Source organism: Lates calcarifer, linkage group LG1 (assembly GCF_001640805.2).
Source record: "Lates calcarifer isolate ASB-BC8 linkage group LG1, TLL_Latcal_v3, whole genome shotgun sequence".
In the NCBI taxonomy this organism is placed as follows: Eukaryota; Metazoa; Chordata; class Actinopteri; family Centropomidae; genus Lates; species Lates calcarifer.
Window position 1 is genome coordinate 15,035,374 of NC_066833.1, and position 25,920 is coordinate 15,061,293.

Genomic DNA, 25,920 nt, shown 5'->3' on the forward strand with positions numbered 1-25,920 from the left:
GAACCGGCGCCTGGATACTTTCTGTCTCCTAAGGAGGAGTTTGGTCAGGTTTCCCACTGCTGTAGCTCTGCTCTGACATCACTGATGCAGTGCTGAGCGCGAGCCAGCACCCGTAGCTCCACCGACTGCAGAGGCTCCCTCTCTCGTGTCATGCTGCCAGCTCTCAGCCTGAGTGTAGCCACTCCCATGTTGCCTTTAGGATGGGGGAAGCTGAGGTGGAGTCCCAGCAGGTTCACGCTCTGGCAATCAGCGCAGCCAGACCCTCTAAGCACCTTTCTCTCTCCCCTTCTTTCCAGCGCTGTGCTTATAGCTCCTGGATCAGAGAGAACATCCACAAGAGGGAGTGTTGCTTCTTTGAAAAGGGTGTCAGGTAGGCTGAGCTGCTGTGTGCTGTGTTTGGTTTGATGACGAAAGTCTCTGAAGTGACCTTGTAGTTGCTGCTGCTGCTGCACAATAACACAAAGATACTGTTGTGGTGATGCAAGAGGAGGCATTGCCGTAAAGAACGGTGAGACAGGATGATTGAATGTATTGCCGTTTCCAGTAGTTGCTACTTCCCTCAAACTGTGTCTGCTGAGGAATTATGTGTATACATAATACTGGCTTTTATGTGTCACTTGGGTACATGGAAACAATACAAGTATATGTTGTTTCTCCACTAGAGAGGACACATGTAGGTGTGGTTACCTAAAAACTGATCATGTGGACGAAGCCATCAAGCCAGAGGACTTCACTGGGGAGCCGTGGGACAGACACAGACATATCCGTGAGGTGCCTACTGACGCTTTTGGAGACATCAGCTTTGGTGGTTTGGGACAAAAGACAGGCAAGGTGAAAAAAACCTTTCTCTCCACTACAATAACATAAGTTAATTGCATGTAAATGTGCATCTGTACAGCGTAATCCTCGCCTGTGTTTGTACATGTGTCCGTTCTCAGTATGTGCGAGTGTCCACGGACACCAGCCCTGAAGTCCTGTACAGCTTACTGACCGAACAGTGGAAACTTTCCCCTCCCAACCTGCTGATCTCGGTGACTGGAGGAGCCAAGAACTTCTATCTGAAGGCTCGTCTCAAGAACATGTTCCACAGAGGTCTCATCAAAGTGGCCCAGACAACAGGTCAGACTGGCCAGCGAGAGCAGACGAGAGAGAAATGTGTGTGTGTGTGTGTGTGTGGTGTGTTTGTGTGTGTGAGAGGTCAAGATGTACCATCCACTCAGATTCATGCAGTCAAAGGTTTTGTGACATGTGGTTAAACACAGTGTGTATTGTACATTGTATACTGCATACATATTGTACAACCATGTGCTCCTCTGGAAATCTTCAAGCTGCTGTGTAAACATTTTTTAGAACTAGAGTGAAATAGGGAGCTTAAAACTTTTGGCAGTATTGTCTGGAAGGTGTGTTTGTGTTCCAAGATGACAGTGGTGTAGAGGAACCGTAACCTCGACCCCATCCAACACCTTTGGGATGAACTCAGTTTACATGATTAAATAAATCTGCAGCCAGGAGATGGCTAGCTCATAGGTGGGAAAAGGGAGGCAACATAAAACTAGCTGTTTGTGGTAAAAGTAAATTATTTATTGACAGAGTTCAGAGTCAGTCAATGAACACAAAAAGGTGAGGAAATACTACAAAGGAAAAGGGCCAGTGGATGCTGTGTAAATCAATTAAATAAATATTACCAAAAGAGGACTATGTGAATATGAATAGCTGTTTGTCTGTATATGTTGGCCCTGCGATGGACTAGCAATATATCCAGTGGTCCCCTGCAACCCTTAAGGAGAAGCGGTATAGATAATTGATAATTGTTACTCATGCAGAATGCATGCAAAAATGCATCTTTCACAAAATGCCAACATATCCCTTTAATACCCATGACTTTGGAATGAGAAGATCAACTGTGAGGACATCCACCTACTTTTGGTGTGTAAAATGAATATGTGTTGTGTTGCTTACAGGTGCATGGATCATCACTGGCGGTACCCACACAGGTGTGATGAAGCATGTAGGGCAGGCTGTTAGGGACTATGCCATAAGCAGCAGCTCCATGCAGGGTCAAATCGTGGCTATCGGAGTGGCAACATGGGGAATAATTCACAACAGGGACACTTTGGTGCATCCAGAGGTGTGGTAAACACATCTGCACATGTGGATTGTCTCTTTGTTTTGGCAAAGATTCATCATCTGGATAGTACAGTCTTCTTGTGATTTCCTTAAGATCCTCTTCTGCTACCTCCTTCTACGTAGGGTTGCTTCCCAGCCCATTATTTGATGGACGTCAAGGACCAGGGCAGACTGTCCTGCCTCGATAACAACCACACCCACTTCCTGCTGGTGGACGATGGGACCCACGGACGTTACGGTGTTGAGATTGAATTACGTAGCCAACTGGAAAAATGCATCTCCGGAAAACGTATTGGAAACAAAGGTTAGCAAACAAACAAAGATAACATCTCAAGATAACATCTCAAACTGTTTCTTCTTATCTGTCCTGCTTTTAATATTGATTTTTTATTGTCCAACCACCAGAGAGCGGTGTGACCATCCCTGTGGTGTGTGTAGTTTTGGATGGAGGTCCAGGCACCCTGGATGTGAGTCATCAGTTTTAAACATCTTCCTCCGTCTTTATCTGTCATGACTGACTCTTTCGTGTATCTTCTCTCAGACCATCTATAATGCCATGCTGAATGGTACGCCATGCGTGGTCTTGGAGGGCTCCGGGAGAATAGCAGATGTGATTGCCCAGGTTGCAGGACTGCCAGTGACCCGGGTCACTATCGCCCTCATCCACCAGTTGATGAAAAGGTTCTTTGGCCAAGAATATGAGACCTTTGCAGACCTCAAGATTATAAAATGGACCAAGATGGTATGTGAACAGATTGATGACATTAACAGTATCATCTATTTAAAATTTTATTTATGAATTTAGTAACATTTTTGAGAAATTTCAAACTGGATCAGATCTCATCATAGCACAGAAACTAACTTCCTCAGAGTAACAAAAATGTTTTAGACCCACTAATGTTTTCTGTTTGTATGTTTCCTCTTACTCTACCTGTTTGACTGCTACTTGGCACAAAGTTTGATGTTTGCTTTTTTTAATACAGATTCAGGACATCATCAGGATTCCACAATTGCTGACAGTATTCAGAGTAAGCGAGGACAGTCACGGGGATGTGGATGTGGCTATTCTTCAAGCATTACTCAAAGGTAAGAAGATGTTTAGTACCTGACTGGACACAGCGTTAAGCATGAAGATGGAAATACTTATGCCAAACCAGCTTTTAGCAGGTATAAGGTTGCCTCTCAGACATCCAAATGACTGGAATGTGGTATCAAATGTGCCAAGATCTAAAACCAACACAGATATTCTTTGTGGTTTTAGATCTATTCTTTCTTGCAAACTTATTCTGCCTCATGATGGTCTCTAAAAAGATTTATGAAACCCAAGATTAATGCATATTGTTATAAAAGACAGGAGCACTGAAATGAAGAGTGAGCCCACCACTGTGGACGTGATGATTCACAGTGAATCATCATTCTAGCTAAACTGCTGTGCCCATTGTTTCCTGAGCTCCATTGAAGTAATTAAAATGCATTTCCAGGCAGTGGTCCTGCTCACTCAGCTACTATAGGATCCGCTTATTTGAATCTATGTAGTACTTTGAATAAAGCCCTGCTACTTGCTGCCTGACCATGCTCTGTAGCTGTTCAGATAGTGTTTCGTAGTGTAGATCATTAATCAATCATTGATTTGTCAATTGAGAGAAAATGAATCACCAAATTTTAAAAAAATTAATATTTGTTAAAACTAATCATCAAACAAAAAAGACAACAATCTCTGATTTCAGCCTCTGGAATGTGAGGATTTGCTGCTTCTCACTATTTTACATTGCTTTTAATTGAATATATTTTGGTTTTGAACTGTTGGTCAGACAAAACAAGCAATCTGAAGACATCACCTTGAGCTGCGGGTAATTGTGATGGACATTAGGAAAAGATTTTATATTGAAAAAGATTTATCAATTAATACAAAATAGAATAAAAAACAATAATTATCAGAGCAAGGGACAAGGGAAATAGATGCTAGTTGTATCGTTATAACGTGGAAATGCCTTGATTGAGAGGAGTGGATGATCTCTTGTGTAATAAGATTCATGTCTTGAGAACTCCAGTCTTTAGACTAAATATGAATAGAATTTGTCAGTTTACAGCTAAAATGGTGACAATATAAATTCTCCACTCAGCGTCAAGGACCAGCGAGTCACTGGGAATCGAGTGCTGGAAGAGGCAGCTGGAGCTGGCTATAGCCTGGAATCGAGTGGATATAGCGGAGACTGAGATTTTCACTGAAGAGAGCCAGTGGAAGGTTGGTCTGCCAGTTAGACAACATAACAACACCAGCTCTTACCTGTTCCAGAAATGACCTGTGCTGCAATCCCTCTCAACATTATTACAATAACATAAAGTATAATGAATTGGGAGGAGAGGGAGAGGTGGCAAACATATATTTTTATCTCCACTTGAATAAAAAAAAAAAACATAAATTGTATTTTTAGCTGTAGATTGAATTTGTTTAGTTCAAAACGCTATTGCTCCAGATGTTTCAAACAACACATAGCAGTAGCTAAAATGAAAGCAGTAGCAGTGAGCCGGGTAGGTTTACACAAGATACAGTCTGGTGAATGAATTTATTCACATCAAATGGAGGTTTAACAACACAAACAAAATTTTATCAGAACAGAATTTTTTATCTATTTTCATATCAAAATGTTGTTGATTGTAATCCATCAATAAAACAGCTAAATGTTTTGGTGGTGAAAATTTTGACCATCAACAGCATATCACCACAGGCTTTTAAAAGATAATAGCTCATATCATGAATGTTTTATGATATGGTTTTATGACAAGGGATGGAGAACAATTGTATCAAAAAAGGTCTGACTAATTCTCCTCACATTTATGTTGATGACATAGATGAGTCATCAACATAAATGTGATGACTTCACTTCACTGAAAAAAAAGAAAAGCCATCGCTCTTCTCAAAAATAGTAATTTACAAGCAGCTCACAGAGGAGTGCTGGGATGCTGATTGTGTCTGCCTTGTTATTGTGCTCTAGTCCAGTGACCTGCACTGGGCCATGTTCTCAGCCCTGGTTGGCAACAGGCCGCGGTTTGTGAGTCTGCTGCTGGAGAATGGCGTGAGTTTGAGGGATTTCCTGCAGGACGAGGAAACTCTGTGTGAGCTCTACAAACAGCTTCCCACCTGCTTCTTTCTCCGCAAGCTGGCCAAGCGGGTCCACAGTTCTCGGCGCAGCGGGAGGAGGCAAGCATTCGCCATCAGGGCTCGAGTCCACTCAGGGCAAGGAGAGATGATCTCCATGACTCATGTATGTGAGGAGGTGCGCCACCTGATGGGCGGCTTCACTCAGCCTCTCTACCCTCCTTCCACTATGACATTCCACTTCAATATGACTATGGAGGACACATCTTTATCAGTGAGTAGCTGTGTCTGTTGTCTACTGGGCTGTGCTTAAAACAAGTACTGTAGTACTGTCCCTCCAGAATTTTATTCCTCACAGTATGGAAAAGGTATTTAGACCTTCACCATGGGAAATGAAGTTTACAGGATGTATAATTGAAAGAAAAAGAGAAGAAAAAGAAAATCCAAATTGCATGCAGTATGTCTTGGGATGATTTGGACAGATGCCATCAGAATTTTTGAAATCCTGGCTACAGCCATAAACCATTCAATTAATGCATCACATTCCTTCACTTCTCCTCTAGCTGTCTAAAAGTCAGGCAGGTTCCCAAGCTTCACTCAGGGAGGACGATGTTGCACAGAGGGACCCAGGAAGAGACCTTTTCCTTTGGGCTATTGTCCAGAACAATAAGGAGTTGGCTGAAATTGCCTGGGAACAGGTGATGAAAACACTTTCAACTTTTTTGTTGAAAACTGTTTTTTCTTTCTTTGTCTGTATCAGTATCTGTGCCTGTGTCCGTACAGTGTAGAGACTGCATGTCTGCTGCTCTGGCTGCCACTAAGATCCTGAAGAAAATGGCAGAGGAAGGAAGCGACGCAGACGAGGCAGAGGACATGCGAGAGCTCGCCAATCATTATGAGAAACACGCCATCGGTATAATACCACATACATTATGAGTGGCTGCGCTGATGTAAAATACAGTCATTTTACAAGGTTAGCATTTATTTTCATTGTGTGTGTCCCAGGTGTGTTCAGCAAGTGCCACAACAATGATGAAGAGCGGGCTCGGAAGCTGTTGGTTCGTGCGTCACCGTTGTGGGGAAGGACGACGTGCCTGAGGCTGGCACTGGAGGCTGATGATAAAAACTTTGTAGCTCAGTCAGGTGTTCAGGTAGAGCAATCTTCAGGATGTTTTTTTCTGATTGATACAATTGATATTTTTTTGCCACTGATCAGCAAATTTAACTTGACATATTGAGACTTTATACATTTCATTGTGACACGCATATATGAACCAGTATGACCCAGTCTGCTAACATATCTGTCTTCCAGGCTCTTCTGACTCAGATCTGGTGTGGTGAGCTTTCAGTGGACAACCCTGTGTGGAGGGTGATGGTCTGCATGGTCTTCTTCCCTCTTATCTACACTGGCTTTCTGGTTTTCAGGTCGGTTTTATTGGCTGTTCTCATTGTGCAAGAAATAAATTATGGTAAATGATTCCGATTTTTTTCATAGTCGTACAAAAGCCAAGTCATCTAATCATAGTAACCTATCTTACACTGTTTTTTTTTTTTTATCATATTAGAATGAAGTCAAATGCTTTTTATATCCCTGTTAATCACAAGAATAAGAATGAGAAACTGTCAACAATGTAGGGTTTTTCTGCAAGTGAGTACATTGTTGAAAAAAAAGTAATCACATTCGTTAAAGATTCATGGTGTAAAATTGCAGTGTTTTTTTCTCAACAAATACACGTTTATTTGTACACACCACCTGGTGGCAGCAAAAGCCCTTTTACTGTTCTCTTTGCTAATCTCAACTGAGTGATGTTTGTACTTCATGATACACTTATAGCAAACTGAATGTATCACTTTATTTACATATTTGTGCTACTTCTTGTACTGCTTCTTTAGTGATAGTCATAGTGTTGTTATCATTTCTCCCTAGACGTGATGAAATCATCCAGAGAGAAGCTGAGAGGAAGGAGGAGATCAAGACAGTAGAGACTGTGACAGGAAGCACACTTAGAACAAATTCTCGTAGCTTGTAAGTAGACATTTAATATACTGATAAAAAAAAGTCATTATCATTTTTGTGTGATCACATCCTGCCTGACTATATAAGAGTTTATTGACACCTTAGTATTTTATATTTTTGTTATTCTCAACGTAGTGGTTGCATTGCAGAGGTAATAAGTGTCCTAAATGTAACTTGGGTTTTAAAAAATCCAGTTTACTGACACTGCGGAGACAGGTCTGGCTATGCAAGACCAAGCTGTCTCTAACCCTGGTGACCTCTCTGTCCACAGTGACTCCCACAGCTTGCGGCGCCTGAAGACTCTGAGCTGCTGGTCCAGACTAGTCTGCCTGTACAGCTCTCCACAGGTCAAATTTTACTGGAATATTGTGTCTTACTTTGCCTTCCTCTTCCTGTTTGCTGTGGTGCTGATGATCGATTTCCAGGATACGCCCTCGGCGGGGGAAGTACTGCTTTACATCTGGCTGCTCTCTCTGGTGTGTGAGGAGGTCAGACAGGTGAGAGGCTACTTAACCATCAGGCCACCCGACGTCCCCAAAATGGCAGTCGTGATCAGACCTTTCCTGTTCACACTTACATACTCATAGACTTTTAAAAGTGTTTCTGATAACTATGTGAGGTCTTAGGGCTGTGCTGCTGTCAAATCGGAAAAAGTGTTTAGGACTCTCACACACTTTTATAGTCTCTTCTTCTTCTGCCTTCACTATGTGTGTAGGCACACAGCTATGCAGCAAGCTATAAACACTTCCAGTAAATGTTCATGACAGGGGTTGGCCTTTACTGGAACTGATTGTGAAACTGATGACAGAAGCATTGTCCCTTGTGGAAGCAAGATATAACAGAAATGCAACTAACTAATGTAATAGACATATAACCACAGGTCACAGTGGGAAAAACACAGATAAAAATAATAATAACATTATTAGTTATCATTCTTCTCCACTGAAGTAAGACATGCCAGTGAGCAAGCAAAATACATAACACATAACTGGATTAAAGACTGGTGATAATATAGATTTTTTAATTACTGTCATAAATACCATGAATAGACCAAAACCAATGATGTCTCCCTCTAAGAAGTATTGTCTATGTAGCCAAAGCCTGATTCCTCTGTGTCTGTACAATAATAGCAACCATATCCTTTTATATTTAAATGGTGATGATTAATGATGAATTTAATTCAACATTTAGCTTTTCTGAAAAAGACCATTGCAAAGAAGCAACTACAAATGGCTAGCTAATAAGCTGACCTATGCTGATATCTGAGACTGCTGGTTTTTCAAGCTATAGCAAAAGTACAAGACTTCATAATCACAGCTTCCTCCTTTGTTTCATTCACTGCAGCAGGCTTCGTGCTCAGTGTTTCTCAGTCAGAACAACTTTGATTATTGGGCTCCACCTGCTGAGATTTTAGTCAACCAGTGAGGTTATTACTGCGTCCAGAGTATTCTATATTCTAAGAAATATGTATATCAGTACATTGCAATAATAATAATAATAATAATAATAATAATTTGTCCTCTCTCTCATCTCAGCTGTTTCATGATCCTGATGGCTTTGGGTTTCGTAAGAAAGCCAAGATGTACATCCATGACCTGTGGAATATTTTAGATGTCCTCTCCATCATCCTGTTTATTATCGGCCTTGCATTTAGGTAAGTTTCCTTCCTCCCTGAAAAAAACTTTAGACCGTGGAGGTGCTCTCCACCTGCTGGGTTATCTGTGAATCACCAAGGCTTTCTATTGCAGACTGACATCTCGGCTGTTCTATGCGGGTAAAATCATCCTCTGCATCGATTTCGTGGTCTTCTGCCTCCGTCTCATGGCCATCTTCACCATCAGTCGAACCCTAGGACCCAAAATCATCATAGTCAGGAGAATGGTGAGAGGGTTGCATACAAATACAGTGAATGTTGACCTGATATAATGTGGGAGTGACAGAAAGTGAGCAGAACAGAAAATGTTACGCTCCAAAACACCTTTTATCTAATACAAAAAGAGACTCCAGCCTCACTGGGCCTCCATCTGCTGTCTTCAAATGAGATATGCTCGTTGCTTGCAGCAGTGCAACCTTTGAAATACTGACACTTGTCACTGCAAAGTACACTGTGTAAACACATGACAAAAATGACTTTCTGAAGTTTTAGATTTTAAATTATAACTCAGTAAAAGTCACCCAGCACACAATGAAATCACAACTGTGCATATCTTACACATTAATGGTCACAGTATCCCAATGTGTCTGTTTCTTCACTTTATGTTTGTGACTGATCTTTGTTTGTCCTCCAGATGATGGATATGTTCTTTTTTATGTTCCTGCTGAGTATCTGGGTGGTGGCGTACGGCGTGGCCAAACAAGGAATTCTAATCCACAATGACAATCGGCTGGACTGGATTGTCCGTGGGGCAGTTTACGAGCCGTACCTCATCATATTTGGGGATTTTCCCAGCAATATTGACAGTGAGTAGAGATTTTCTTTGTAGTTGAAACAGTTTACGTAAATCTAGTTTTACAGATAACATGTTTTGGTTTCAGTTGGCCAAAGATATATTCTTCCCTCTTTTGATATTAAGATAGTTGTTTATTTATTACCACTAAGAGAATAATCTCTGCCCTCTGCAGATACTGCATTTGACATAGACAGCTGCACCATGAATGGCACTGATCCTCTGAAGCCCAAGTGTCCTGTGCTAAATGAAAACCAAACACCAGCCTTCCCTGAGTGGCTCACCATCATCATGCTTTGTGTTTACTTGCTCTTTGCCAACATACTGCTGCTCAATCTGCTCATAGCTATCTTCAAGTGAGTTCTCCTCAACACCATTGTGTCTTCATTCAGTCAGACTGGTACTGCAAGCTCTACAAACAGCCTAGATGATGACGTCATCCTTCGCTTCATCCCATTGCTTTCTTCCACAGCTTTACGTTCCAGGAAGTGCAGGACAACACAGACAGGATATGGAAGTTTCAAAGATATGAGCTAATTAAGGAGTACCACAGCCGCCCAGCTGCTCCTCCTCCTTTTATCATCTTCAGCCATCTTTATCTCTTCATCAGGAACATGGTGCTGCGCAGGCCACTCTCCAAAAGCAAGGAGTTCAGTAAGTAGTGAATTATTTATTCCTTTGCTGAAAGTAGACTTCATAATGATATAATGCTGCAGAATTCCTCTCTTGTTTTAGCTGTCAAACACTCTACGCTGTCATTCTTTATTATTGTAGACAATAGTGCATTCATGAGCCAAATTATTGTAATTATAGTCAAATCCTTAAAGAAAAGATGCTGTACTCCTAGATCTGCTTTGTCAAAAACAGCTTCTTTTTTTTTTCATTTGAGAGCTTTTGTGTAAATGTTTTAACAGTGGGTTTTACGGTCTCCCTCCACGTACAACTACCTGTTATCACAGACCCCATGCTTTGGTCACATGATAACAACCAAACCATTTCCATGACAATGGAGCATCTCCATCTGCAGTAACAAGCTGAACAGAGACTTTTTTGTTGAAGCTTACATTTATAGTTTTCTGAATTAATTCCCATTCCTCTTATTCCTCTTCTGAGTGTCCAGTGTCACCTGGTCAATGACCTTTGACCCCTGCACAGTTGATCCTGTGAACAGTTTTTTTGTGTGATGCTCAAAGACAGTTTTTGGGGTCCATGTACCACACCACTTTTCTTCAGGGTGTGCCAGTAGAGATTTTACCATTGTAAAACACTAAGCATGTGACACTGTTTTCCAGATAATGAGCTTCCTCAGATAGAGGAAGAGGAGCTGTTGTCCTGGGAGGCCTTGATGAAAGACAGATACCTGCAGTCCACAGAGCAGGAGCAGAGCCAGAGCATGGAGCGACGCATCCAGGACACAGCCCAAAAGTAAAATCCCACAGGAATGTAGCCCATTGTAGCTGCATAACAATCCTCTAGGGTACTGCTGTCTGTGTGAGATCCCTCATCACACCTTCAGTATGAGTTGTGAGCAGGTCAATCCAACCAAGTATTTTGCTGACCTCACAGCCCTAATCCATATTTTTGTATTAATAATAAGTAGAATGACTGTGTAATGTAAAAGATGTTGCTCATAGTGACCTATCACCACTTATTTCTGCTGTTCATGTCAGCTCACTTAGTTTTTATGTCTGCAACTTTACTGTTCTGGTTCGCTCTCATCATTCATGTTAGCATTGCTTTCAGCAGCAGCAGCAGCTAGATGTTTTCAGCAACAAAAACTCCAATATACCTAATATGTGTTACCTGCCCAGCACCAAACAGCAGACAGAAAATATTAGTGACCAGCTGGTGAACATAGTGAAGCATTTACCTGCTACAGAGCCAGAAATCTCCCTCAGGAGAGGGAGGAGACCAAAACAAAGCTTAAAGGTTAGAGGATGTTGAACTTAAAAAATGTGAAATAAATCCAGAAATAAATAATAATGTTGCTCTGTTACTGTATAAATAGCTAACAAATTCGCTATATCCAGTATATTCACTTTATAGGTGCCAATATGAATCAGTAATTAAATCAGTTTTAAAGACATAGTTCATCATTTTGAGAAATGATATTCAAACAATGACGGACTGTGCCTGTGTGTTTCCTGAGGGTTTCCACCATGACCGATCGGCTGGAGAGGGAAGAGGAGTCGAGCTCTGCTGCTGTGATGGAAAGACTGGCCCGACTAGAGGAGCAGGTTGTGACCTGATTTTTTTGTTATCACCTATGTTGCACCTGTGTCTGTGGCATTTCACATTATGCTGTGAGGAGAAAGGCGCGATATAGAGTGATGGTGCACCTCCTGATGCACCCATGTGTGTTTGTTGAATCTTATTTTCACATGTCCTCTGTGGAAAATCGGTAATCTTCAACGTTACACAAGCAGTTATCAAAAGTATTTGACCCAAATTTATTTTGTTTGATCAGGTCATCCAGTCAACCAGAGCCCTGCAGTGGATTATGGACAATCTGAAATCTCAGGATCTTGCCACAAAAGAAGCACTGAGTCAGGAACCAAATTCCTAATGAATTTACACATTGTTGTCTTTATTTTGAAAATATATTATGTGTCAAATATCCTTTGTTTACACTCACTTTAATTCTTCCCAGCAGCAGCAACTGCAACAGATGAGACGCCTGACACTTTGAGAAATGTGTCAGAGAACATAGACGGGTTCCACGTGAACGCCCGTCAGTTTCACTATCCGAACAGCAAGATCTTGCGCTTCCCTGTGCCTGAAGAGAAAGTGCCGTGGGAGGTACTTCACATATATTTCTGCCACGAAGTCAGCAGCTGTATGAACAGATGGTTTGGGTTTTTACTGGATCCAGTTTGTTTTCACGCCCTCTTTTTTTTTTTTTTTTTTTTCAGGTCAGCTTCAGCTCATACATGCCGACTTATTACACCTCTGAAGACAGTGGGGACCATGTGGATGGGTATGGACTGACCATAAGAAGACCATACATTATGTTTTGTTCCTACACAGCTTAGTGTGGGATGATTCATAATTAACAAAGATTTTCCTATTAAAATAACAATTCATCCAAACAATCTCAAATCAAATGGCAGATAATGGAAGGTCCTCAGTGACCCCTGAAATCCTGCTTCAGGTTGTTTTTTGAAACATTTTGAATTAAACTGAATGACCACAATAACTAAGCTTTCTGACCCCAACCCTGGGCCCACTGTCTAATTACAAGGCCGCCTCCTGCTATCTCCTCATCTCTTAAATTCCATTTCTTCTTTCTGACTGCAGATCAGAATCGGAGGTCTTGGATAATTACAGGTATGATACAAGATAAGATACACACGGCGTCAAATGGCACTTACAGCAACCTTACAAGCATGTCTTGGTGTCTGATATGTATCTTCTCTGTCATTAGAAACCCAGGAGGGAGGACTGGTATCAGAGGACAAGGCTCCCTCAGCCATCTGGGTCCAAATCTGAATGTAGAGCTTGTTGTTACACGGTGGGTCATCTCATGTCCTTCCACAGCTTTTAAAAACAGTTTTTTCTCTACCGCTGTACAATCTAAGATTTGGAAAATGGATTTGCAGTTGGCAAGACAGCGATAGATCTGTTTTGGAGTACCTGGCTGTTTGGGATGAGAGCCATGGAACCCTGGCTTTACCTGGGGTGAGTCCAGCTGTTTGCTCACTTCAGCAGTTTATTTTAATACTCTTTTAGCTGTTCAAATAAATGTAGAGCTCTGTTGTGACTTTAAACCCTCAGGGGCCTGTCCAATCTGCTGATCAACTGCCAGTGACTCTTAAGAGAACCATGGGAAAGACGCTGTATGAAAAATTAAATGCAAAAGTTTCAGAGGGAATGAAGGTGGGTCTTTGGTTTGCCTTTTTTATGGTATAACTAAGTTTACAGATAGCAGACAAATGAAGAATGAATACAAACAGTACAGCACTGAATAGAAACACAACAGTGAGTTCAAAGAAGAAAAGAGGTAGACATTAATGTTATCAGACACTAAAACAAGTCAGGTGTTATTTGCTGCTGGTAACAGGCCAAGTTGAATTTTGCTGAGAAAGTCAATAGCAGATCAAATAAAAGACCTTGAATATCTGTTAGTAAAGTAAGTGAAAAAACAACAAAGAAATCAAGAATAGTTTAAAGAATAAGAACAAATCTGGTCAAGGAAACATCGATAAAATGCCTTTCACATTGATTAGGTCTTAAAATGAGATTTACAGTAAAAACACTCAACAGTTTGTTGATGTGATCCAAAAAGAAAAACTTTTCCGTGATAAATGGAGCTAGAGACTTGAACTTTGAGCAGCACACAACCAAGAGCCGTTTATTTGATGACCTGAGTGGCCTTGTGGACGCACTGTACGGGATCAGGAATTGAAATTATCCCCTAAGTTTATGGAAACCAACTTTGAGTTTGCCAGGGACTTGTACACCCAGTTGTCAGTTTATTAGGAACACCCAGTTAAAACTAGACTTTAATGGTGTTCCTAATAACACCCAGTTAAAATTAGATTTTGCTGAGACCATTTTAAAGAGGTGTTGATTCATCTCTACAGTCATTTTGGAGAATATATTTTGTGGTGCTGCTAAACTGCACTGCATCTTACTGACTGAAATCTGATCACACCAGTAAAGAAAATCTTCTACTGCTATATTGTTTTAATTTAGTTGAGACTCTTATCTGTTCTAATCAGTCAGTACTTTGATCAATGTAATGATTAATTAAAAAATGTTTATCTTGACGTTGATGATCTTGTTGATTCTGACTTTCAGCTGCTGTGTTGCAGGTGTTCGAGGGCTATGTGGATGACTGCAGGAACACTGATAATGCCTGGGTGGAAACCACTGTCCTAAACATTCACCTGGACCGAACGAGCCAGGTGATGGTAGATATCAATAATATGGTGAGAACATTATTATTTTATTGTCTTAAAGTATGAGGAGCATCCATTATTTTACAATTACATGAAAACGTGACTGATGCACAGGTCAGGAATCTCCCCATAGTAGACATATAATCACTTGTTTTTGTTTTTAGATGGTGAGCAGCCACGGTTCTCTTCAGTGGCAGGAGTTGAGCGGCAAAACGAGACTTAGCTCAAACCAAAGAGACTCTCTGCGGCAGGTTGCTGAGCTGCACAACAGGAAGTTCTGATTTTCACGCTGCTGTAGCTGTAAATGTGCCTCCTCATCCACAGATTTACTTCTGCCTGTTAAATGAGGCCTTTTTAAAATGCTTACACAGATTAATTCTGTTGCACTGAAAAAAACAACTTAAGACAAGATGCTGTTAAAGCCATAATGTATGCTGCTGCGTCATGGGACAGTAAACTGAACGTTTAGCCTACACACTGTGTTAACGCTCGATAATAACTACTTAATACTATAAGAATAAATACTTCAAACTGTATTGTACTTTTTACTTTACTATGTTTACACTATGTTTATCTGACAGTATAGTCAGTAGTTACTTTTTCCATACAAAACATACAAATGCAAATCATTATCCACTACTGACACACAATGAAATGTTCCATAATGTGTTCACTGTGTGTATCAATAGCAAAACATACAAATGCAAATCATTATCATATGAAATTATGCATCATTATAAATGAAAATACTCAGTATGATATACAGTAGTTAAAAGGCAACAGTTGGAGCAGCTGTGATGTTAAAATGCTATTTACATGGTGATAATAAGACTCACATATGTCTGAACAGGACCATATCGCACAATGAGTACTTTTATTTTTGATATGTTTCACTGCTAATACTACACTTTTACTTGGTTGAGATTTTAAATGCAGGATTTTCACTTGTAATTGAATTTTTAATTTATGGTTCTGCTGTTTGTGTTTGAGTAAAAGTTATTCTGAGTTATTCTTAAACCACTGGAATACTTTACTTGCTCAGTTGTGCCAAGAGACTGATGTGTGCTGCAGTTTATTAATTAATCACTCTTGGCCTTTATAAGGATTAAAAAGCTACCTACTACAAATTTAATTGTCTTCACTGCCTGTGTTCTGTCACCTTCTTCTGCAGAGGCATTAAACTCAAACTGGACGCTTTACTTTGATTTATTTCAGTACAGTAAAGTCACTGTCGTGTGTTCTACTTTTCGACAGGGGTTTCTCCACCTGCCAAGCATGCAGGCCTGGTTTAGTTTCGGAGCAGCCTCCGAGAGCGCTCATTGGTTCAGACAGAGGTGGCCATACTGTAGTGCAGTATCGGTTTCACACCCGCCTCATTCCCCTGCTGTTTTTGCTCCGTCAGATAAATAAATTATTCCTAAGTCAGGAAATCAGAGATCGTGATTCGTGTTTATAGTCTGTGAAAATACAGATCGGTGACTTAAATGCGTAGTTACTATATTTATATCAAGGAAGACGTTTAAAAGTTTAATTTTAAAGAGCATACTCAGTATAGTCTGTACACATTCCTTCACAACAGTAAAATATCTACATTGTTCTGACGTCTCTGTCTTATTACTATAAGTCTTGTAAATCCCCGGCGGCGCAGTGCCATTGAAAAGATACAGGGAGCTATTTTTAACCACAGCGTCAGAGAGGCGATTAAACGAAGAGCTCCCACTCCGCTCTTATTTCATGATACCACAAACAGCGCCACAGAGCGAAGCTGACAGATTGCTGTGTATGTTGATTTAGATGTAATTACTGTTTGTCTGGTTGTTAAGCTGAGTTCTGGAGCTGTCACATTCATACTGTAGGCAACTTGTGCATTTCTTATGCTTTTGTTTGTTGTAGTAACAGCACCAAGTAGCTCCAGTGTGCAATCTGGCATTTATTAGAATGTCAGATATTTAGTCAGTTTTCCACTGTGAGTACATTACATGCTCAAAGTGTGTTATACATTAACATTAAAGACCACAGTAGTCATGCATTAGAGATATTTCGCATGCATTACAGAGTCATGTTTATGAACAGTAAGACACCACAAGTTTGTCTCAGAGGGCATAAAACCTGGATGATGAAAACTAGATAAGGAAAACTAAAACAAACAAACAAAAAACTGATTAAAAACCCTCATAAATATGTTATGAGTTTTACAGGCCTCCAGATCCCCAGGTTTACTGTCACTTGGTTTATGGTGCCATGATTAAATGACAGACTTTGGGTTGAACCGCAGACGTGCAGCTATGTGGTATGCACCCACAGCTATTAAGCCACTGGGATCATTCCCTACAAGTAAAGATACTATAGCTCCCATGAATCTTAGGATGCACTTTCAAAACGTCATGGGAGTTGAAAAACAAAGTGCTGTGCAAATGTTTTAAGCAGTAAAATAAAGTCAGGGTGCTTTTTACTAACTCACACACAGTTTTTGAAGGTACTCAGCAGGTAGGTTGTTCTAAGCATGTCGGAGAACCTGACAGTTCCTCTGTGGATCTAGTCTGTCTCAGTGTCTTCTGTCTTTTACTGTGATCCTAGACTGACTCCATGGTGCTAAGGTCAGGGCTCTCTGGGGACCAGACCATCAGTTGCAGGACCCTATTGTCACTGAAAATACTGCTTTATGACTCTGGCTGAATGTTGCCCTGCTGCACAATGAATTTGGGACCAATCAGACAAAGTCATGACGGTGTCTGATGGATGAAAATCTAAGCATCTAATGTGCCCAAAACGTTTGCACATACAGTACATTTATATATTATTGTAATATTATAATTGGTGCATTTACTTGTGAGCAGCATTTTAATGCCATGTCAGAAATCTCCATCTCTATTTCAGCCTGGTCAAACAGACACTCGCTAATTGTTTCTGTACTTCTGGTCAACATCGCTTTCATAGACGATCTTTGAGGACGCTGGGGTTTTACAGGTGAACGGGCCAGAGTGTCCGGAAGTGACGTTGACGCTCACAAGACTATACCATTATACTGGACGGTAAATAGATGTACCGAGAGAGAGAGAGCGAGAGCGAGAGAGTGGGGAGAGAAAGCAGCCGGAGATCTCTGAGGGTTTTCAGCCGAGCGAAACGGTAATGTCCTCCGCTGTATGTGACATTTATCGAAAGACGCAGCATGTGTAGTGATATTAAAGCTTCACATTAGTATAGTTTGACGAGAAGCGATTTGATTTGGTGGTGGGGTGAAGCTAAATGTGCTGACTGAGGCAGCAGGCGGTCTGTAGGCATTATAACGCGACGATGGAATGCTACACCGACTGTTTACACTGTTTATGAATGAATTCTCCGCCACTAATCAACACTTATTACCACCCACTGTTAGAATAACAAGCCTGCTCCGACTAGTCTCAGTCATAGAAAGTGGGCCTAGCGCATACAAGTATTAAAAGGTTATGTATTAATTATGTAACCAAGTGGACAGTCTTGTTGAATTCTGCTGTGTTAGAGCTGGAGAAAAGACTCTTGTCTTGTCTGTTTTAACCAGGAGGAGGAGCAAATTATAGACTGCTGTGTGCTGCTGCAGGAGAGGAGGCTAAATTATAGTGGGTGGTGAAGAATTGTTTGTTTTTTTGAGTTAGATACTGAGAATGTGCTTTTTGTTTAGTATTTTTGACTACGTGGCTTGGAAAAAAAAGTTAAAAAAAGATCCTGGCTGGGACAGGTTAGAAACTTCTTTCAGTAAGTCACAAGTTCATCTCAAGCGTGGCTTTATGACATCCTGATCATCTGATTAATGAGTTATGAAAATAATAGTTAGCTGCAGTCCTAATGAAGTCCTGAGTCACATCTGAGTCCTTAACAAGTCTTAAACTGAGTAAATGTATGGTAATATAATATAACAGCAGTGCTTTCAAATAAACATAATAACATAATTATTTGTCATTTCTGAGCCACGTGTTTTCTTGACCAGGGCATAGTCTTTACATCCACATGTTAGTGGAAGTTGAATCAACACCTCTTTAAAACAGTTTCAACAAAAACTGAACAATAAAACTCTAATGAAAACATGATTTGTTGCAGCTATGTTGACTTAGTTTTCTTTAGCTAGGTGTATATATTAAATAATCAAAAGATGTATGATGATGTGTTCAAGTTCAGAGGTCGTGTGCAGCGGTGATTGGCCGTCAGTGTCCATTGTCAGATGTTGCACTAGTAACATTTCACCCTGCGTGGTCTCTGTGAGCAGTGCAGCAGTGGCCATCTGACACAATTCAGAGATGATCATTCATCTGTCTTTCACAAAGGCTTGATGTCACAACAGTTTTATGGCTGGGCTGCTTTTCATATCTGTCCCACATGCTTTGACAGTCAGCCAGCGGTGGAAAGCGTCACATGTGTGATTGGAGGATGCTGTGTGCTGTCACGGCAGCAGCATTGTGTTCCAGCCTCATTGTGCTGAGTGGGGACATTTCCAGTTAAGCGTCCACATGTGTCACTAATGGCTTCGTCTCTCTTGTAACTGCTGCCTGTGTGTGGTGCAGTTACAGGTCATGCACGGCACCAATCAGCCAAATGTAGTCCCCCACTAACACTCTGCTGAAGGCTACACCTCTTAGGTGTTCTTTGTGCTCTTAAATATGGCACAGAGACACCTAACACCAGGTCAACATCAAGTGTGAGCGACCACACATGTTGGCCACTTTTGCCTTTTGAAGCTCTTTAACATAATTTTTTGTGCCGAGAACATGTTTGACACAAGGAGTCAAGTCAAGTCAAATTTTATTTATATAGCGCCAATTCACAACAGAAGTTATCTCGAGACAAGGAGAGCATTGGCTCTGAACCGAAGCTCTGCCACCAAATAAGTATGAGCAGGTTGTTTTTCTTTACATTAGTGAAGGCATGACTCATAATTAAATCAGAGGCTACAACATCTGTTTCATTTCCAGTTACATTACAAAGAGTGTTTGACTCCTGGAGTTTCCTCCTCTGCAGCATTCCTCCAGCAACTGATTGGTTGATTGACAGAAAATTAATTAGAAAATGGCAAGTATTGCCTGGATGCAGCTTCTCAAATGTGAAGATTTGCTGTTTTTATATTGTTTTGAATTTAAAACAAAACAATATTGAATTTGGGTTATTGAATTTTGCTGGATGAAACATAGCATCACATTGGATTTTTCACATTTTTGACATTTCATAGTGATAGTTGCAGCAAAATACCAAATCCAACATTACATAAGAGTATAGCAAAGCGCTCTGTGCCATAGAGCTCTGTCATTGTCCAAAAACTGCTAAAAACACACCACTGAGCCACTCTGTTGTGCTGTGTGACATGTTCATTCATTACCACAAACATGGGCACAGTTTATTTTGGCTCAGTCCCACAAACACAATCCTAGTGCAGTAAACACTGTCGAGAGCAGCAAATTTGTATTCTTCCACAGATGAATATAGTCCCCAACAAATGCAACAAATTTCCTCCTGCTGTGCCCAGCTGTTTTAAGAAGTGAATCAGCCATTTTTAAAAAATCTGTTTTTGTTGAGAGCTCATTTTTGACCTTAGAAACAATAGTAGACAAAACAAGCTCACTTCAGGGTCCACTTAGTAGTTATTCTGGAGCTTTCAGTCATATCACTTGACCTTCATCAGTAGATGAAGTTTCAGTTTTTTGGCCTTTGGGATTTGTTGACAGTAAGAATGACATAGAGTAATAGCAGCCTTATCCTTTAAATGGTTCAACCTTCAAATCCTGTCTTCTTGAAAATGTGGGTCACTCTGGTGATGCTGTTGCATGGCAACACAGTGTTTGTCCAGGTGTCAAGACTCCCTGCACATCTGAGCTATCGTAGAACGTCAGCAGAGTCACAGGAAGGGGTGGCGGTCCTGATGCTGGCATTGAGACAGGAAGCTGTATTTATGTAATTGACATGTGTAGCAGCAGCAGTGTAGCCTTGCAGCTGGTCTGATCTCTCTAATCTCAGCCTCGGAGACTTAGCTTGTTTGTCTAGGGTCACATTTATATAGCAGTAGCTTCAGTCAGTGTCACGTCCTATCAGGCTTAATGAATAAGCTTGTTCACTGTGTTTCATAATATGAAACATGTATGCTGCAGCTGATGAAGATCCATTACAGCTGTCAGCTTCAATATAAAAACAAGTAAAAAAAACAAAACAAAATACTGTTGTCTGATTTATCAGCCAGAATAAGTGCAAACACTTGTGTGGGTATGCAGCATTTGTGCCAGATCTAGTGTTGTTCAGTGTTACCACACAGAGGCTCCATTTAAGTAACTGATGATTAATGTGACGCAAAGTTAGAGAGGAGATACACAACTATCAATGGACAGGAAATTCTGATAATTAATCAAATAATTTTTAAAATTAAAATGTAAATATTTTCTGGTTTTCTTGGCCTTCTATATTATTAGTTATTAGATGGATTCTTATACTGTTGGTTGGACAAAAACAGTAATTTGATACCACATTCAGATTTTTCACAATTTTATTTGACTTGTCATAATCAAAACAGTGGTTAGGTGCAGCACTAACCCAACATACAGTTGCAAATGGACCATAACTTGGAGCTGTTTGTACCTTTCTATTATTTGTGTGTTTGGAGTCAAAAAACTAACCAGGACCAGTGTCCTATCTCTTTCCCCTCATTTCCTGTCACTTCTCCACTGGTGCTGTTTAATAAAGGCATAAAATGCCTCAGAAGATCATTTTTGAAAAAAGAAGTTAAGCTCTTGGCTCCAGTGGGGAGAAAAATCAAATATATTAGCATTTTTTGTTTTTGGGTGTGCTGAGCTGCCCAGCTACATCTAGAAATAGACATCACATAGGTTTATGCGCTGAGTGTTCATGTTGCACACAGTGCTGCCATTGAAGTCCAGTTGAGTGGAAAAATCCAAACAACAAACGTTGGGCTAAAGGAAGAATGTGAACATGAAAGTGTTGCCCCCCTTCCCTCTCTCTCCCTGTCTTTTCTGTATCCTCTTTCTCGCTCGCCCTCCCTCTTTCCCTCCTCCCTCGGGCCTCCTCCTCCTTTCCTCTTCTCTGACTGACATTTCTGTAATGACACTGTCTGAGCTCCACAGGCCCTGCCTCCATCTCATCCTTAGCTTACTGCGCGCAGTACGCAGAGCCAGCTTGTCACACCGAGAGCCCGCCTGGCACGCCTCACATCCATATCAGACCACTAAATGCCAATAATGACAACTCAGCTTGATTAAGAAAGTAAGCGTCTTCCATCTTCCGGGCTCCTGTGTTCTCTTGGCTCTCCTGCAGATAGAGTTGTCGTTTGCCAAAGGGCTTATTGGACACTCGCAGACACTCTGATGGTCAGCCTGCTTGGGGATCAGGATTCTGTTGAGAAGTGGGTTAAGCCCCACCTCTCTTTATATTTGGGCAGGGGTATTACAGTTGTGACTGTGAGGGGGTTAGATTAAGTCAGCATTGTTGAACCCTAAGCGTGCCTAGGCTTTGCTGCTAATATTATGGAGGCTTTACCTCCTGAAGCAATGGTGAATGAGTTGACAAAGCCGTCTGCATCTGCTGATTATTTAAAGTCCTCAGTCATATTTAAAAAATGATAAATTTATCTGCATGATTTAAGTTTTAAATGTGGCCACACACCATAAAAAGCCTTTATAGGAGACCTATTTTACATGAGAAAGCTTAGTCAAAATGCTGTTTAAATGGATGCTTTTTTTGATACAACAATCTACAGAGTCTTGGTACTGTGTGTGCTTTGACTTGTGAGCATGTAGCCTATACATGTACTGTATTTGTGGAGCTGCACATGGCTTTTAATGTACTTCTCTTGTGTGATGTGTCTGCTAGCTGAGCTTCTATAATTACCACAGCCTGCAGCGCCTCATGGGGAGCATATTAACACACACGAGTGGAGGAGCAAGAACCAGAGCACATGTACAAGTCATACAGCGTGTGTGTGTGTGTGTGTGTGTGTGTGGGGTGTGGGGGGGGGGGGGGGCAGTGGTTGCTTGAGTGTGTTTGCATTATCTCTATCCTCTGATTTCTGCATCTGAAGAACATTATATAAATAACAGTGATGTTAGTGGTAGATGATGGTATGGTGTGTTTTCATGTATCCATGAATACTGTTCATCTAATTTAAGAGGGATAATTTCCTAAATTGGTCACAAGGTATGAGTGTGCAGCATGACCCACGTGACCAAAACAAATGGAGCAGCAGCAAGCTAATAGAGGAAAACTGCGCGTAGACTGTAGCCCAGCTGATACAGATTTCTTTTCAATTCAACTGGTCCAACAAAATAATTTGAAGATTTTATGTGGGTTAAATAATTAACCAGCTAATTTATTAATTGAAAAAAACAATTGTCAGATTAATAAATACTGAAAATAATTTATAGTTGCGGGCCCTGAATAGAATAGGAAGCTAATACTGTCCCATTCAGTCAATCATCTCGTGCAGAGCATCTTTGTGATAAAGCAAAATGGAGAAAAATAGGTCTGCCCAAGTTGAAAAAGAAGCATTTTTCCTCCATTTTGTTGGGGTTGTTTATGATTTGGTAAAATAAACCACTTGACAAACACAAAGTGACAAAACAACAGAAAACAGCTTCAAAAAATAAAACGAGACAAACAGTGATTATTACGACACTTAAAGAAAACAATTTAGATTTTCATGTCATCAATAATCATGAAGCTGTATACAGTGTACAGTATAGTGCATACTTTATGTACAGTGTGTGCTCTGCCCTGCAGTCTCCTCTTGTCTTTGTATAGCTGTGACCTCACATATTCATCTGACCTCTCACCCCAGCTAGCAGCAGGCAGCAGCAGCACCACACACCCCCAGCTACGCAGCTGTAATCTCAGGCAGACCACCACTGCCTGCCACCCACTGCAGCCCCACACTCTTTGTTATATCCTTCTAGAAAGGATGTAGAAGGAGGAGGTTAAGTGTACGTGAACATGACATCCCACCATGTGTTCATTTCCTCCCACTTCTGTAATTCTCTTTAGTGAAATAATTAGAAGCAAGAGGGCTGGAGAGCCTTCATGACATTTTATGTTATCTAAGACTGACTGCTGCGTTCTGCATCATAGCTCAGCACGCAATCCCATAAATCACATTTAGGATTAAAAGGTGCATACAGTTTGGAGGGATGACAGCGCAGCCTGGCTTTCTGTCTGCTGCTCATCATCTGTTTGCTACTGCAGTAGACTCTGGACTCATGATAAAGAGAGAAATGGGATAGATAGGTTGTTGTTGTGGTGCATGGCAGAATCCTCCAGGAGTGTTGAACAGTCATTGTTATATAATTTCCCCTCAGTGCGGATTGGTCAGGCTGTGGGTTGTTGGTAGGCTCAGCATGGTAATCTCACAAGCATTATCTGCCTCTCAGAATCAGTGGTTGTTGTGTGCAGGGCTCACTCATCCATGCCTGCCTTTGTAAAAAACAACTAAGCAGCCAGGTCAGTCTGTTTCTATCATGTCTTTTAGTCAAACTGGTTTGTCCTTGTGCATGAAGTCAGCATACCCAGGACCAGCCTTCTCACATTAGTTTAGGTATTTCCCTGACCCGTCTGACTTCCTTCCTCTTATTACTCCATTTTTATCTAAATGCCGGCCAGTTGACTCTTGGCTGGATGATTTATGGGACTGCAGCTGGTTCCAAAAAAGCATTTGGTGAAAGTGTTGAAACAGCACTAACAACACACTGACACACGATCTAATCACAAGTATTGTTGTGAAATAAAAATAAAATTGTAAGTAATTGACAAAAAAGTAGTCGACAAAAAGTAAGGGTTTGAAATTCACCAGCTGGCCAGCAAACTATATAAGAGATATGCAACATTAGCATTGACACCAACAGCTGTTAATGCTAATGTTAGTGTTGTAGTGATCCCAAAAACTCATATAGCACCCTTGAAGTAGTATGCTGAACATACAGTAAGTTTAATATCTTTATTATATGCCTGCCAACCACATGAAAGTTAACAAATAGATTAAGAAATTTATCCACTTTAATAAAAATTATGTGTCTCCAACCAACACAGACTATTTCAGTGCCAACAATAGACCTTGAACCAATCACAGTGGCTGAGAAAGCCTTTAATTGACAGATTGCTTGGCACACTATTTCCAAGTTTATCACATTGATTATCTTAGAGGTTGCTGGTTCAGGCACTCTTCTGGTCTGTGTACACTGCAGTCACACAAGGTAGACATGCCAAACCTCTATATTGTAACTAACTTATATTGAGTCAGGTATTGTACTTGAGTATGATTTTTTGGTCATTTACATTTTTTAGAACTTTCTTCTTCTGGTCCACATTTAAAATGAAAATATTGTACTTTTGTACTGAGAATACTGAAAAACAGCCTTGTTTTAAGTCAACAACACAATGCATTTTAAATAGTATCTTAAAAGTTTTATCAAATTTTCTTATCTTAAGCATGAAAACTTCCAGAATTGAAGATATGTGTACAAGGTTTAAAAAAGTGTCCAAAAATGAAGAGTGTTTGATCCTTCATCTGATTTGACAGCTTTTAAATCTCTCAAATTCATGGTATAAGGATTTCATCTGACAGTGAAAAGTGAACTATGTTTTTCTTCACTGTAAATTTATCCTTGCTACTGATTTTATGGCAGATATTTATTTACTTCAGTGACATGTCGAAGGTTTTTGTGGTGACATTGCTAGATGTGATTACTTCTTCCATCAGTGACTGTATCGTCATTTTATAGGACATTGTATGATAGCGACATACCTTAACCAGTCAACACAGTGGATGACTGAGCAGGCCTCCATGGAAGTCTTATTTATTTGTCAGTAATCATAGCTGAGCGTGTGGGACTGCGTGTCTGTCTGAGGCCGCTGCATGCGATGGCAGATTGGAAAGGTAAACCACTGTAAGCTTATGTGTGCGATGGTGCTTTTTCTCTTATTAATGCGGGGGACACAGGAGCTGTCAGTGCTGCTGTTCCGCTGCTGGTGAAATAGTAATGAGTGTGTATAACAGAGCTGAACCAGTGTGGTTTACAGCTCTGTTGCACTCAGAGGTGAGGCCAGGGCACATGGAACACTGACTGGCTGTACATCTGGTCTGTGTGCCAGTGATGGAGACAGAACAGGAGGCTTTGGTCACCGCTGGAATAAAACTAATTGAGGTACTGAGGTCAAAGTCTTTTTATATCTTTGGTTTGGAAATGTTTGAAGGACCAGTCTGGAATTTATTCGACCATGTAAGTCATTTAAACCCTCTGAAAACTGAGACAGAAGGGAAGTGAAAGAGTTTCTTATATTTGTCAACAGCTAGTGTAGAGACTGTCTGTGTAA

At 40.7% G+C, this 25,920-nt stretch overlaps 2 protein-coding genes across 2 annotated transcripts in view; both read left to right on the forward strand.

Annotated features, from left to right (window-relative positions):
• Positions 1–188: 188 nt before the first annotated feature.
• On the forward strand, positions 189–15,719 carry trpm2 (transient receptor potential cation channel, subfamily M, member 2). The gene is made up of 32 exons (XM_018672017.2): positions 189–370; positions 663–831; positions 939–1,119; positions 1,962–2,128; positions 2,251–2,431; positions 2,533–2,594; positions 2,669–2,869; positions 3,111–3,213; positions 4,251–4,372; positions 5,124–5,501; positions 5,791–5,925; positions 6,011–6,140; positions 6,233–6,378; positions 6,540–6,652; positions 7,155–7,253; positions 7,516–7,741; positions 8,780–8,898; positions 8,993–9,125; positions 9,533–9,704; positions 9,867–10,047; positions 10,164–10,345; positions 10,984–11,116; positions 11,841–11,928; positions 12,159–12,237; positions 12,342–12,490; positions 12,604–12,668; positions 12,989–13,018; positions 13,116–13,202; positions 13,291–13,369; positions 13,466–13,567; positions 14,506–14,622; positions 14,757–15,719. The coding sequence occupies exons 1-32, from the start codon at positions 201–203 to the stop codon at positions 14,871–14,873; spliced, it is 4,416 nt and encodes a 1,471-aa protein (XP_018527533.1). The 5' UTR covers positions 189–200; the 3' UTR covers positions 14,874–15,719.
• A 1,875-nt stretch (positions 15,720–17,594) lies between these two features.
• Positions 17,595–25,920, forward strand: part of si:ch211-45c16.2 (mitogen-activated protein kinase kinase kinase 13) — a 30,479-nt gene continuing 22,153 nt past the window's right edge. Inside the window, 1 exon segment of the mRNA XM_018671992.2 lies at positions 17,595–17,718. The gene's annotated coding sequence lies outside the window, so the exon portion shown is untranslated.